This window comes from Apodemus sylvaticus, chromosome 7 (assembly GCF_947179515.1).
Source record: "Apodemus sylvaticus chromosome 7, mApoSyl1.1, whole genome shotgun sequence".
NCBI lineage: Eukaryota > Metazoa > Chordata > Mammalia > Rodentia > Muridae > Apodemus > Apodemus sylvaticus.
The window spans coordinates 42,268,565-42,285,057 of record NC_067478.1 but is presented as its reverse complement, the minus strand read 5'-3'; the positions used below and the strand labels follow the sequence as shown (position 1 = coordinate 42,285,057).

Here is a 16,493-nt window from a genome sequence, read left to right as displayed (position 1 = left end):
AGTACCTAACTAAACATTGGTTATCTGTTACTAGCTCCATGAGTTCATTATAAGTTTAAAACAATAATTCTTATGGCATAAGTTAGCATGGTTTTGTCAAGAGACAAATCATCTGCCTTGTATCTCAATCTCATTAGTTCTGAAGTTTTGTATAAATAAACCAGTCAATATTTTGTTGTTCTTGTGCCTCCAACAAATTGTCCATTCCCAATTTAAGACCTTTAATTATCAGATAGTAGCCTTGTCCCAGCCTAGAAGGAATGCTTTCCTTGATTGTAAATTTATTTCCAAGCCTGATTTCTTCTCTTAGTGCAATTAGCATGAGGGTTTACAGAGCTCTATTTGTAGCTTTTATACTATAAATTTTATACTGAAATTACTTGTATAAATTTAAGGAATTCTATAATATATTAGCAATTATGAAATTATCAATTCATCCAACAGCATTACTATATAAAAGTACATCTTCATGTAAATCTACAGAAAATATGACCAATAGCCTGTCCCAGGAATCACTAGACTATGTAACAGTGATAGGAAAGGCATATCAGTAGCAAGAAGGAATGCTGGGATGAAGTCTCTTGGGCGTCAGAGCTCACCCATCACAGGCCATGCAAAATGGTGGGCCATCTCCAGAAAAGTCACCTACATGCCTTTAGCTTTTCCTAAATGGCTTCTGCCAAGTACTTATACAGAGAGTATACAAGTACTTATAGGGAGAGTAGTTGTCACATATACATGAAAATCAAGGTTGACACATAGCAACCCAGAAATAACATTAATGTCACTCCTTGGATTTTTCATATAAAGGTGAAATAGAACATGAGAGAACTCCAAGTCACAGTTGCATTGAAAATTCTATTGCCATGGACTGGACAGTATGAGAGTAGTGGAGTGGGGCAGATATGAAGGCATAGGCCTGTCTATGGGGTTGGGTCAAGAACAGACTCCAAGATATGTAAAGTGACAGATCCCAAACTATCTGATTCTCTTATAAGAAGTCTAGAAACTGCTGCCAACAGTTTCCGGGGATTATGACTTAGATGGAACCTCTACATTCAGAGAACTGGAAAGATACAGAATCAAGCTTTTGCCAATATGCCTGGCAGCCCAATGATGATCTACCAGAACCCTAGCATCATCACAGACATACACCATCATGCTAAAGAGTGGAGAGGTAGATTATAAACTAGCTATAAACCTGGGCCACACTGATGGAAGGAACAGGGCAGAGAAAGCAAACTTAAACAAGGTAAGCTTGCAACCTGAAAATTCCAAAACATGGAGAAAACCAATCTTAAGTCAGCCCCCAAATCATTAAGTATAAGGCTAATTGACCAGTCAAAATAATTAGAAAACAGAACAAGCTACAAATATTTTAAAGCAAATATATTTAATGTCTCCAGATGGGTTATTAGAGGCAACACTTATTGGTGAGGTTGAAAAACAATGAGTGAACTGTATTATTTAGTACTGAGAAGTCATCCTGAGATGCAACTATCTGTGTGTGCATGCAAATTATAAAACATACACACAAAGCAATAAATAAGAAGAATAAATGGAAACAACTCTACTATATGCTAATGGAATACACAAGGAAAATGAGAGCAAGCTGATCATGGGAAGATGTGATCACTGACAATTTTTCAGAAATAATTTAAAGCCTGAAGCCCAACCTCAGAGGAACTAGTCTTAGAGAACGAAGCAGCATAAACCTGCACGTAGACATTACTAAAACTGTATTACACCAAGCAGCAGATGACATTCTATAGGTCAGCAAGAATAGAGAGATGATTTATCATCAGAGAAACAGCAAGTAGTCTTACAGCAGCTGTCTTATCAACAAAATTAGATGGCCTAAGGTCACTGGAGATAGACCGGTGATAGAGTCTCACACTGAAGAGGGTACAGGACCCATATCCCAGTTAACCATCATTCAGAGCAGAACAAGATGAAGACATGTGTAGACACAGAAAGACCAAGAGTCTATTATTCACGGACTTTCAGCATAAAAACATTAAAGGATATAGGATGCAAACAAAAGAACACAAAACCAGGACACCAGATGACTGATACATATGAGGTATATATCAAAACATTTAAAACTAAAAATGACTGTGCTTTCAAGAGAAACAGAAATCAATGGATGGCAGGAACGGGGGCTATGGAGTAATAGCACCTACTGTTCCTACTGGGTAACTAAAAACTGTAACGCAGTGATTCCTCACCTGTGTAATGCTGTGGTATGGCCCTTTAATAGAGTTCCTCATGTTGTGGTGACACACACCCCATACACACACCATAAAATTATTTTTGTTGCTACTTCATGACTGTAATTTTGCTACTGTTATAAACCATAATGTAAATATCTGTGTTTGCTGATGGTCTTAGGAAAGCCCTGTAAAAGGGTTGTTCTACCACCAAAGAGGACTTGGTCCACTGGTTGAGAACTGCTGTTATAAGGTCTTATTGTGGCGACATAGGTAAAGATGCTGAACACTTCTATCTTTGCTAGAAAAGATCTTCTTTTATGTCTAAGAACTGCAAGTAATTGCTTTCATTCTAGTGTAGTTTTTAAATAAAAAGAAAAAAAAAGCAACCCACAGCTTTCTAACAGATGTATAAGAAGAGAAAGAAGGATAGATAAAATTTGATAACCCAAACTATATATGTCCTACTTTACACTCCCCAACAGTGGCAGAGAAAGGCCCAACTATCTTGCTAATCACAGCAGTTGTAATCAGAAAATCCCAATGATCACATCTTCTGTTTTCTAATTTCTGCTACAATCATTACTATATTGGGGGACCTGATAAAAAGCAGCTGATGCTTTAGAAAGACAGTGTCTCAGGTGTTTACTGCCTTCCCAAATGACTCTCAAGTTTGTCAAATGAGAAAGAAATGGAATCGTTTAAAAGCAGGAAAGAAAGCCAGAAACACTAGGACTGGATAAATGTAATTTTTTTTTTTTTTTAAATAAGAACTGCTTTTAGCTCCGGGGTGACAAAAGAAGGCCTAGCTCCTAAAATCTCTCAGCCGCAGTTTGCTCTGTGATCTCTGTGATCACAGCTTCTGACCATACAGTGACATCCCATTGTATTCCACAGATCTGTCACACTGGCTGAAACTCTAGAAATCTATTGTGTTTACAGCATGAAACCCCCGGATGATGCTACAGAGATAACTTCCAGGCTGCCCACAGAGCATCACTCCTTTGTGACAGTCACTCCTGGCATCTAACCTCCAAAGGAGCATGGTGTTGCTGTGCCTCTGGAAGCCACAGTTCTTTTATGAATACAACTCCTGGAACTCAGAACCAGTGGGCTTTCAAGCTAGAAAGATAAAGTCCAGAAGGATCCAGATGGGGCAATGACAAAGCCAAGACCAGGCCAGCTCCCATCTCTACTCCAGTGCTTTCCCCTACTGCACCAGGACGAGATCTACAGGAGCGAGAGACAAGAGGACAGTATGATGACTTGTTCTTGTTTCTCATGAACCCTACGGCCTCAGTCCTCAGAGCATTTTCTAAATCTGCTTGCTTTGCTGAAGCAATTAGTCATCCCGGGAGGGCTCACGAGAGTTTCTCGATTGAGGCTTAGAACAGGCTCACCTTTCCATCAATCACCCCCTTGAAGGCTGGCATCCTTCCCAGGCTCCTTCCCCCTCTAGCCAGAAAAACTGGCGAGAACAATATAGTGGCTCCTTCCACAAGCAAAGTGAGCTCAGTCAGTCACTTCAACTTCATGTTGAGGTTGTGTTGTTTCTAAAAGCAGCAATATATCTTCAGCATCCTTTCTCGGGAAGCAAGGCCTATCCCCAGGAAGCCTGGTGAGCATGGTTGACTGAGTGTCGGGCCAGAATGGGACCTCAGGTTAGTAGCTCCAAGCAGGGGAAGAGACTCACATGAAGAAAACCGTCCTGGAGTAACAACTCTTATAAATAAAATACAAACACAAAAACTTCTAGGAAGTTTGAAAGTTATGTATACTTCCATGTGGTCCAGGACCTAGAGCCAAAGATGAAACCCAGTGTGGAAGAAGCCTTAGAGAAGACAGACATGAAGAACGAGAGGAATCAAGGGTTCCCTGCCTTTGGTCTGATAAGCCATCCATCTGAGAAAGGTTGTTTACTACTTCTACTTCATCATGTGCCCTGGGCCTCACAGGCTGAAGAATCAAGGGCCAGACAATACCCTTACCTCATCAGCTTGTGGGATGGGCCTTATGGTACCTGCTCTGTTCTCTGAAAGTATGTCCTAGAACTCTGCACATGTACACCCATGCACATGCACACACACAAAACAAGTGTGTAATCTGGTTGAATCTCTACTTTTCTTTAAACACTTTCAAGATGTTTAGGAGACATAAGACCTAGTCCCTTTATAAAGATGAGCGCCACAGCATGCAGCCTGGGTGAAGAACTCAGAAACATCTGAGAACAGACCAAATGACTCCATGTGCTTCCACTTTTAAAGGGAACTTTAAAATAGAATTCACCCCAACCTCTTCCCTCCATAGACAATGTGACAGGGACACACAGAGGTCACCTGATTGGACCACTGCCACAAGTCAGTGGGAGGCAGAACTACAATTAGACCTTGAGAGTCCTCCATCAGTGCAAGTGCAGTCAGTCAGTCAGTCGGTCACCTCAGCTTTGCTGTGAGGAGAGCAGGAGACACAGGCTGCCCATCCCTGAGGGAGGAGCCAAGCCTAGAGCCAAGTTCTGCTGGGTGGTCACAAAAGGAGGCAGAAAGGTGGGTTAGGGCAATGAGCACCTGCATCTTAGAACAACTTGAGAATGAAAGCGTTAATGATGAACATTGAAGGAAAACTATAAACTTCAAGACAAAGATTCGACAGTCAGAGATTGTGTTAAGTGCAGGTTAGTAAGATAAAAACAGGAAATAATTAAGCTATGTGACCCAGTGACAGGGTATTTGTCAACAAATAAAATTCTTCTCTTCCTATTTCCTACTATAGCAGGGTCTATTCTAGTATCATGTAAGTAGTCCCTGTAACTTGGTTTTAAGAAATCTCTATCAGAAACATGTTGGATCCCAGCTGCAGTGTAGATAATGAGGGCTCCCATTACTGAATCCATCTCCCAGCTTCCACTGGGAAATCTGAATGCTAAGCAAGTTTCCTGGCTAGGATGACATACAGGAAGCAATGCTATCTGCAATTGCACCACCGCCCATTCTTCTAGTCTTTCCTGTTCCCATGTCATAGAGACGTCTCTCAAGAAACACAGTGAATGCCCCCAAAGAACACAGGTGGTGGAACCCACCCCATTTCATTCTCAGACCTCCTCTCTCCACCATACCGTGAGGCGCTCCAACACTGTAGCCTTGGCTGCTGACTAGAGGCAGATGTGGCCTAAGGAGTGGAGTATGTGGGGGCATCTAAGAGGTAGGACAGTCATTGTAGAGGGATGGGATAGTGCATAAGCAAGCTAGATGCATAGCTACTACTCTCAGATTCCACAGGCTTGCACAGGAGCAAATCAGAGTCCATTAATAAGGAGGCAGAGGAAGGGACAATTCAGACAAGAGCTCTGTGTTCCGCTCAACACCTGCTTATTTCCTCAAACCACAGGAATCTTGATAGAACAGAAGGAAGGAAGATATCAAATCTTTCTTATACTCAAACTGCTAAAACAATTCCTCAAAAACTTAACTTATGGAGAAAGATTTCAGCAATGGCCACCTTTAAGAAAATTGTGTAAATGAGAAGGGTAAAATAATTGTAAACGTATATGAAAAAGTGATAAGGGAATTATCTGCCTAAAAATATACCCGTCATATACACAAGTTGGTGTATAAATATACATAGTTTAAATGGAATTTTGTAATCAGAGCTAACAATGTTTCTCCAAGAGCAGAGGTAGTCTAACCAAACTTCCAACAGCGAGCATGAAAACTGCTCTTATGAGTTATTGGCCAGGGGCTATCAAAACAGGGGCTGTCAAAACAGGGACTATTGCTATTGCCCTTGGTTGTTCCTTTCCCCCACCTCCCAAGGGGTGGAAGATAAGTTCCTATTGTCGAAGATATGATGTACTTCAGACACAACACCCAGAGGCCCCTGCGCTGGAAAGTCTCCTTTCCTGGTTCCAGAATGTGCCCTGCAAGCTTCCAAAGGAAGAAAGCAACCAATGGTCCTCCCAGCTGTGAGATATGAGCTACAACCACAACCAGTATAGCACAAAACCCAAAGGGTACAGTAGTGGCAGCACACACTGGTAGAAACACAGTCTGTGGTTGTAATCAACAGCCTTCTATCTGGACTTAGGAGTGCTCAAGAGGGAAATTGTGCCTGGTACTAGAAGCCTAGCAAACTACTCAGTCTACTGGAGTCATGAATCTAGGAAAAGAACTTTCAAGCACCACTTTATTAAATTAACAGTCTCTAACTATACTCAAAATATTTGTCTTTATATCCGATGATGAGTGTAGTCCTTCATCCCTCATTGAGGAAACTTCTCTTTGAAAAAGAGACTACTATAGAAAACCACAGCCAATCAAAATGCAGAGTTGTGGACCTCAGTCCCAGTGTTACATTTACAATTCAACTGCCACACCTAAGGTTCAGGGCACATTGGAGAAAAAGGGGTGAAAAAAATTTAAGAGACAGATGACCAGCAAGTTTGCTGTGTGATTATGTCTCCTAGAAATGTCAGAATCTGCACTCATAAAGTCTTACCAACATGGCTGTCTAAACCTGAGCTGAGGAAAAACAACAGACGTGGTAAAGTAGACGGGGTAAACAGTAGAGACACCAGTGCTACAACTACAGGCAATTAAGAGATTCTGACAGTGGGATAAATAATCTTCCCCAGGGCAGAACACACCAACTGGTTATTCAGTACCCAATGGCCAGCCCTGAAAACATACACAGAGGTAACAGACTGAACAGAATGCATTTTTGAACAAACACACACACACACACACACACACACACACACACCACCACCACCACCACCACCACCACACCATTTACTACCACCACCAACAAAAAAATTAATGAAATAAAAAAGGACTATGAACTGAATTTGAAAGAGAGCAAGGAGGAAGATATGGAGGCTTTAGAGGGAGTAAAAGAAAGGAAGGAATGGAGGAATGATGTAATTATATCATGATCTCAAGAAAGAAAAGAAACAATAGAAACAAAGAAAAGAAAAGTCTCTAAGTGTGCTGACAAGACAAGCACACAAGTCCTTACTCTCTCTGACTCAGAGGAAGAAAATTTAGGGAAGAGTGTTCCTCTTTCTCCACATCCTCGCCAACACCTGCTGTCTCATGAGTTTTTAATCTTAGCCATTCTGACTGGTGTGAGGTGAAATCTCAGGGTTGTTTTGATTTGCATTTCCCTTATGACTAATGATGTTGAACATTTCTTAAGGTGCTTCTCAGCCATTTGAAATTCTTCAGGTGAAAATTCTTCATTTAACTCTGTATGCCATTTTTTAATAGGGTTATTTGGCTCTCTGGAGCCTAACTTCTTGAGTTCTTTGTATATATTGGATATTAGCCCTCTCTTGGATGTAGGGTTGGTAAAGATCTTTTCCCAATTTGTTGGTTGTCGTTTTGTCCGATTGACAGTGTCCTTTGCCTTACAGAAACTTTGTAATTTTATGAGAACCCATTTGCCAATTCTTGATCTTAGAGCATAAAGCTATCGGTGTTCTGTTCAGGAAATTTACCCCTGTGCCTATGTGCTCAATGCTTTTCCTCAGTTTCTTTTCTATTAGTTTCAGTGTGTCTGGTTTTATGTGGAGGTCCTTGATCCACTTTGAGTTGATCTTAGTACAAGGAGATAAGAATGGATCAATTTGCATTCTTCTGCATGCTGATCTCCACTGCTGGTGGGATTGCAAGGTGGTACAACCATCTTCATGCCAGAAATAAGCAGAGGAAAACACACAAAACTGGTGCTGAGCTCAGCATCTTCAATGAGGACAATTCATGTAATGAATATTTATCTCTGTGTGAGAATACATTGAAAACATACATGGGAATAAAACAGCAATGATTTTTCATCCAGTAGCTTTAATTTTTTTGACTTTTTTTCTGTTTTCCCTTTTATTATTATGAAAAATTAATCATTTTATAAATAGGGGGAAATGGCACCTTATAAATAATAATGGCAGGTGGGGAGACAGTTCAGTGCTTTGTGTACAAGCAGGATGCACCTTGTAAAAAGGTGACTGGCTGTGCATGTGTCTAGCACCCCAGTAGTGAAGCAGCCATCTTGGATGCCTGGGGCTTGCTGGCTATCAGCCTAGCTTCATGTTCAGTGAGAGCCCTCATCTCAAGGCAATAAGCTGGAGAGTGAAATAGCAGGATAACCAATGTCTTCCTTTGGCTTCCATATGCATATGCGTGCACAGACCACACACACAGACATTCACACACTCACAATACACAAGAATAATGGCTAAAATTCACCCACAATCAAGCAAGGCAAGTAATCGATGAATGAGGCCATTTATGGAGCACGACGTCTAAAGTAGAGATTAAAACATTTCTTCATTTGCCCTTTGTTGCTGTTTATCTGTAAATTTTCCAGGCTTCTGGGTACATACCTCTTGCGTACTTCCTTTTATTCATTGTTTAAGTTCTCATTCTTAAACTTCAATGCTTACCATCAAATTACTGCTTTTTTAAGTGTTTAAGGCAACATGTGGCAAACTAATGAAACAGATTTTTAGATGTTACTTTGTATAAATATTAATAGCAGGTAAAAAAAGGAGCAGGGTGTGAGGATCATTTGAAAATGATTAATTGTTGAATATGTGGCTTTTCTATTATGAAAATGATAGGATTTAATTTAAATGTCAGTAGATTTAACTTTAAAACTCACACCTGCACAAAATATGTAGGAGGTTGATCTGGTTCTGCTTGTATTCAAATGCTAATTTCCCCAAGATCTGGTTGCTCCAAGGGGAGCAGATCATCACACATTCCAGCTTTTCTTGTGTAAACCTTGCCCCCACCCCACCACAGTTATTGGTTAATAAAGATGCCTACAGCCTGGTCTGGGCAGAAGAGAGGGGCCGAAACAAAGGTTCCCGTGCTTGGGGGTCTCAAAGGAGATGAGAAGAGAGACAGAGGAGGAGGAGTCGCCATGGGGTAGATGGATCGTGAACACATAGCCATGAAGGCCTGTCTGCTGGAGTAGGTGTGGCCCATGTGGAGCATAGCAAGTGATATCTCAGGGTTATCGACAGGGAAGTAGACAAAAGAACACAGGGGGTTGATATCTGTCCAGCTCTAGTGTTTTAAGGCTTATTCTAAATATAAAGGTTTTGTGTCTTTTATTTGGTAATTAAATGATTAAAGGTGTCTAGGGATGCCCAAATAATATTTAATGCAGCAAAACAAGGCCCGATATCTCCTGCTATACAGTATCTTTGGGGAGGAGTATGGTCCCAAATTCAAAATTGCTTCAGCTTTGGATGCTCATAGCACCCTGGACACACCTGATCCCAGCTCAAAACGCTTCTACGGCATCATCTTCCATGAGGTAAGAAAACATCCTTGATCAACCTTAACTAATCATCTAGGACTAAGAGATAAAGCCTGTGTTTCTTCATGTCTATGTATTCAAGTCCCTCCCCACTTTAGTAAACTACCCAGCATGCACATGGAACAAACTTGGCAATGGGAAACATTCACTACAACCCACAATACTTGAGGGTTGTAAGCCTCAGAAAGATATTAAGAAAAGAGAATGTGGTGTTGCCGGAGAGTAAATATAACATTTACAAGATCCAGGGATGTTTAGCAATCTTTTTTTCTGATGCACTATCATAAGACGGAATAAATAACAGAATATTAAAGTCTAGGTTCAGCCCTAGCTCTGAATGTCATAAAGTAAGAGTTGACGTGCAGGTTTCTTCAAAGGCTAATGATTATGAAAAAAAAAATCCTAAATTATAAAAGGCAAAAATCCACTTGGGGGAAAAAAACCTAGCTTCAGTTATATGGCCTGATGACCTTGGAAACTCCTTCCACACAGTGTGCATGATCAAGAGCTGCTGAGTAGAGGTAGGGTTAGATTTAGGAAAAAAACAAAGATGGCTTCCTCGATCAGGAGCTAAGGCCGTGTCTCTCAGTCAAGCATGGGCTCTGAAGAAGAGCCCTCATGACCATTCTCAGAGCAGCCAAGACAAGTCAGGAAGGAAGCAGAGTTTGGCCAGACGGTTTAATCTTTTATCCAAATTTTTGCCAGGCTATGACTATGATATATAGTTTAAGAGAGACAAAACCCAACTAAGGTGGTAGCAGGGACAGGTGAGATCTCAGAGTTCCCCAGGAACCTTTTGAGCCTCTGGTCAGTTTGGTTGTATTCCAAGGAACAGGTTTCTTTCCTGGGTACCATTTTGACTAAGGTGGTCCTAATCAGAAAGAGACCTACATAGTCACTAATGGGATAAATGGCATCCCCATGACAGTCAGTAATTACAACTGCACAGAGGCTACTCTGCCACCGCCATCACCACCTTTAAAGACAACACACAGAAGCCTCTAGAAAAACCGTTTCCCTGATGCCAAGAGCCTTTGGGAGATAATAGTGCTTAGCGTCCTCAGCTAGCCAGGTCACAATGAAGCACGGGAAGTGTTTTGAAAGTCTTGTTTAAAAATATGTGTACAATTAAAACTTACCAGAGGCAACACTATCTAGTGGTTAAGAGCTGGGAGGTGCAGAGCAAGGTTTGGCAGTTCATGTACCTCCAATACTACCTCTGTGGACTGGGCAAATTCATTTCTCTGGCTCAGCCTATGCTTTATGAAGTAGGAATAATAATATGCCCTCAAAACAGTATTGCTTTGGAACCGAAATGAGCTAATCAATGCAAACCATTGAAACAGTATCTGGATACATTAAATGATTGATGTTGAATTATTTTTATAAGACCTAATAACATCCTGTGGATCCTGTTTCCCAGTAGAATGAAGGAGAGGAATCTCCTTTTGTTCTGGAGAGATAGTTCGGATGGTAAAGTCTTGCCACATAATTGAGGGAATCTGAGTTTGATCCACAGAACCCTCAGGTAAAAGCTGAGGCATGGTGGTATGCATTTGCAGTCTCTGAACTTGGGAGGACACAGGAGGACCTCTGGCCTCACTGGTCAGTCGGCCCACTGGGTAAGCTCCAGCCTAATGAGAGATACTATCTTAAGAAGCAAGCGGGTTTTGTTGTTTTTTGTTTGTTTGTTTGTTTTTAGGTGTTTAGGGATGGCTCAGCAGTTAAGAGTTCTTGCTTCTCTTCCAGAGGACTTTAATTCAGTTCCCAGCATTCGCATTAGTTGAATTACAACCATCTATAACTCAATCTACAGGGCTCTGATGCCGCCTTCTGTTTCCCATGGGTACCACCTGTGGCACATTCTCTCTGTCTCTGTCTCTCTCTGTCTCTGTCTCAAACACGCGCGCGCGCACACAGACACACACACACACAAATAAAAACAAAATAAAAACCTTTAGTTTTTTAAAGTTAAGAAAGGGCAAAAAGTCTAGTTGACAAATCTCAAACCTGGATTTAATGGTAAGTCCAGCTCAGAGGCAGCAGAGACCAGAATGCTGCTTCTGCTCTGGTTATATTCTGCTCCTGCTCTGCATGCCTCTAGTGCAGCCTTTTTGATTTCTACAATATTGCACGGCCGTGGCAACCTGCATGTTACTTATGCATCCTTCTATCCAATCCAGTGTTTTTTTTAAATGCCTTATACATCCAGGATCTATGCTCTGTTGATACAACACTGAACAAAACACACATTGCTATTATATTAGTTACCTTCCTCAACAAAGGGACAAAGTACCCAATAGAAACAGCAACCACAGGGGAAGGTTCCCTTGGCTCACTGTTCGAGAAGTAGAGAGGCATGGTTTGGCTCATGGTGGCAGGAGAGAGTAGCAAGCTGTTCACAGCTCAGCAGACAGGAAGCAGAGAATGCAGGCTACACCTAAGGCCAGGCATAGCCTTCAAAGGCCTGCCCACAGTGGATCATTTTGGTTAAGCCAGCTCCTCCGAAAAGGCCCCGAAACAGCATCACAAGCTGACTAGAGACCCAAGTTTAAAGATAATGAGTTTATGAGGCTGTTTCAGACTCAAACCATAACACCCCCGGCTCTCACACAGCACGCATTTCACTAGAGAAAGGGGACAAACACAACCATTACACAGGGCATCAGGGTCAAAAAATAACAGTGATGAGGAAAAGGGAACTCAGGGAGGAAGTCAGGCTAAGGTCTTGTGAGAGATGACACCTGATCTGAGGCCCGAAAGCCAGAGAGAACCAGACCTGGCACAGAGTATTCTCTAGGAGCTGAAAAAAAAAACCAACCAACCAACCAACCAACCAACCAAACAAACAACTGACACTGAGGCCTGGGAGCACAGGAGTGAGGGGAGAAAGGGACAGTTCAGCTTCACAGGGAGGAATGAGGCAGCTGGGGTTTTCCTTTTATCACAACAGGAAGCCATGGGAAAGTTCTAAGTAAGAAATGGTTACGCCCATCCTCTTCTTGGAGACGCCACAATAACTAAAAGCAGTGATTCTCAATGAATTCCGCCTTCTATTTGCAGATAGCCACACTGGGGAGATTACATGTTATCAGACAGCCACGGAAGCTAGAACTGTGACATTTCCACCAAACAGGAGACATTATAATACCGAGAAAGGATTGGGCTCTGCTCATAGTCACTGCCTTAGCCTGGGAAGTAAAGAATTGGAAAGGTAAGGGCTGGGCATCATAATCAAGTCATTCTGCTACTTCATAGCTCTTGCTAAAAGAGAGGTTGTGTGGCCAAGTGAGTTTCCATTAAAACCCATCTCAAATGCAGGCAGAACTAGCAGTTCTTCTCTCAATGATCAGAAAAGACTAAGTGGGTGTCACAAAGATGAAATGAAGAATATGTCTCTCCAGTGCTGCCAGAAGCCTTCTCTATTTTCTCTGAGGCTTTATGAGGCATGAAGGCCTGCTAAGAGAGTCATTCCCAGAATGCTCCTGGTAAGAATACATCACACATATTTCCCAGGGTAAGGACAGGGAAGGACTTCAGCAGATGTTGTTCATAAGACTCTGCAAAGTTTCTCATGTCCTGTGATGATCACTCAGCAAAGGACGGAAACCAGAAGTAGGGAAGCCATGGTAGAGCCCCAGCCACTGACACTCTGACAGATCTGGAGCTCCTGTCATTAGGGACGCTGAGAGTACACTGATGTCACTGATGAACGGATGCTCTTCCATGCATCTGTGTGTATATGATGCTGAGATGCCACCCTTAAAGGGTGAAGGTAGAAAAAAATATCAGTTCCTCCTCTCAAATCCCTCTGCCTCTATTTAAGTTATCCCAGTACCTCTAAGCTCATTAGGACTTCTGTTCAGGTTGCTTTGTAATAAAATTATTCCCAGTTTAGATCATACATAAAAGAGTATCCTATGTCCCCTAATATGCCATAAAATCCCAGAGGTAGGGACCATCACCTGATATAAAAGTTTCAAATAGTCCATGAGAGAGAGAAGGGAATATGAGTATTGCTGCCTGCCCTGCAATGGCTGCTAAGCTGGACCTCTCTCCACACAAAGAGGTGGTCATAACCAAACGTTTGTGTTACTCATTACATGGAATGATTACAGAATTTTAAATCACATCTGGTTCAAGGTGGCATACAAATAAAACATTTTATATTATCGCAAAATGAGAGAGTGTATGTGGAGATACCCAAAGGTATAGAAGATATAGTCCACCTCTACCTACACTCATGCCTCTCAATTCACAATATTTTAGCCAGCACTCAGGCAAATTGTGTGTGTGTGTGTGTGTGTGTGTGTGTGTGTGTGTGTGTGTGTGTTGGGAGGGGGTGACAATGACGCAGCTTCAGTTTGGTCTCCAGCAGAGCACAGGCCTTCTGGCTCTCAGTTCTCCTCCTGTAGACGGAGAAAGTGCACTTTAAGGGCCCTCTCTAAGACTCTGAGATTGACGTTGGTTAACAACAGAGAAAGAGTTATTCAGAAGCAAGAGTCTGGACTTTGTGTTGGCACCCACAGTTCAGACAAAGGAAGTGACTCACAGAGACAACAGATATAACAGATCCCCCAAGAAAATAAGGATTAAGTTACACTGGAACACATGTTTTTGATCCATTTCCTGAATTTTCATGTCCCGTTAGCCACGTGACAGGGAAACACTAAATCACACCCGCTGTTCTTGACACTGCCCTCCAATATATCAGCCACCCTGCCCAGGAACTGCCCGCTCTACCTGCACTCACTTCCTGGCAGCGTGTGCCTCTCTCTCCAGTGTCTGAGAGCTGATGGGTATTATTCTACTGTTGTAAGCCAGGGGGATGCACCTGGTTTTACTCAGTCATTTTAGGGTCACAACACAAGCCACTATTTAACTCTCATCCTTAATTTCCATTTGCCACCTCATATGACAATTTACTGGCTGCCAGGGAAGGAGTACTCCTGTCATTCAGTCTACATGAGCAGCAGGGAACTATACAAATAAATACCCAGGGAGGGGAGAAGGGTTGAGGGAGGGGTGGGGAGAGAGAATGGTGCTGAGGACAAGGATTCTCCATCCCTAGTAAACATCCAGTCAGCATCTGGCTTCAAGCTTACCCTAGTAAAGCCACTGAAAATGACTCAATGGCTTTGCTCTAGAGCAGTGGTCCTCAACCTGTGGGTCCTGGGGGATACATACAAATACCCTGAATTGATATTTTCATTACAATTCACAACAGTAGCAAAATTACAGTTACGAAGTAGCAACGAAATTATTTTATGCTTGGAGGGCTGCACAACATGAGGAGCTGTATGAAAGTGTCGCAGCATTAGGAAGGTTTGAGAACCACTCGTGTAGAGCAAAGCTGGGGGAAAGAAAGAGGCAGGCATAGGCCTCCCGGCCAGATCTTCTTGCCGCTTCTCTTGAGGAAAAGAAGATAGAGGTTAGGGCATGACCTGGAGTTAGAGCTCTGGGTCTGCCAGGGCTAGATAATGCCTGACTTCTGAGGTGTCCCGTGCTCACTCACTGAGGAGAGCATTGCTCCTGATTACCATCGCCATTTGAAACCGGCTTGCCACGGATGTATGATCTCCCGTGAATGACAGAATCCTTGAAAAGCATTTTCGTTAAGGAGTTGTTTCTTACCTGAAAGGAATTCATTTGGCGAAGGGACGGAGGCAGGGAGGCATTATTTCTTGAGAGTATCAACAGCAGCTCCAAACAGGTTGCAGAGGGCAGGGTTAAAGGGTGGACGCTGACGTCACCTTCCCAGGAGCTGGCAAGCCTGAAACACACAGACAGGTTAACTTTTACAAATGCACAGTCAGAATTGTTTTAAAACCATGACACAGAGGAGAACTCATCTGGGTGTGCATTTATATATTCTCTTCATTGTGTGAGAAGAATACACAAAAGGTAAACATATAAATATGTCAGAGTTTCACAAGGTAGAACTTGATAGGTAAAGGCACTTTGGCCAAGGCTGAGGATTTGATTTTAATCCCCAGGACCCACCTGGGAAAAATAAATACTGAGTCCTGTGACTTCCAGTGTGTGCTATGGCATGTGCACATGAGTATGAACATACATGTGTGTGCGCACACACGTGCACGCATACACACGCACACACACACACACACACACACACACACTTAAGCATGTGCACATGCGGCTACTCGTGCAACCACAGAATAAAAGTTCTTTTATTTACAAGGTAAAGGTCCAAGCCATATTTAGTCATATAAAGCAGACAGAGTGCTTATTCTTCAGGTAGTTACTTCATGTTCAAAGTACAGGAGTCATAGGAGGGCCAGGCTGATTTGAGTGAGATCACCTGGAAGGCATGGGGGCAGTAATGGCTGACATATTAGCTGTCTCCCATGTCCCACAGGCTCTGTTCACACAGAATGTCTTGATGACCCTTCAGCCACCTAAGCAAGAGCTGTCATCTTCATTTTATAGATGTGGAACCATTCCGGGTGTAGAGGAACTTAGGGAATGTCTGGGTCAGTGACTTTCAGACTTTTAAAGTGTTGGGATCCTTTTGTTCAAAAGTCTTGCGACAGGCCAACTGTCACACAAATAAAAGCAAAGATGCTGTTTGAAGAGGCTGAACTGGCAGGACGCTGCCCTTCATCCTTCAGAGGGGCCCTTGAAGCTGCTTTGTGGGATCTATGGAGCCCAGTTGAAAAGTCTTTCATGTGACAGAGCAGGAAACTGAGCATCAGGCACTAGACAGAGGCCCTGTCTGAGATGGGGCAGATGTGGAGACAATGACAAGGCTGCGCCTACTATCGTGGCTTTCAAGTTCTCCAATTAATGAGAAACCCCAGGCGACAAGGCTGAGAAGGAGATACATGAACAGTATAGGTTTTCTGTTTCCTTGAGGATTTCTTGTGTGATGCCCACTAGAGCACCTTGCCACAGTTCTTCTAAAAAAGAACGACAAATAAAATATATAACATGCATACAATTACC

The 16,493-nt window shown here is 42.5% G+C and overlaps 1 protein-coding gene across 2 annotated transcripts in view; it reads right to left on the bottom strand.

Annotated features, from left to right (window-relative positions):
- Positions 1 to 16,493, bottom strand: part of Ube3d (ubiquitin protein ligase E3D) — a 150,689-nt gene that overhangs the window by 55,217 nt on the left and 78,979 nt on the right. For both annotated transcript variants that reach the window (XM_052187714.1, XM_052187713.1), the window contains one exon: positions 15,162 to 15,300. In XM_052187714.1, coding sequence (XP_052043674.1) covers positions 15,162 to 15,300 — 139 coding nt within the window. The remainder of the gene's footprint in view (positions 1 to 15,161; positions 15,301 to 16,493) is intronic.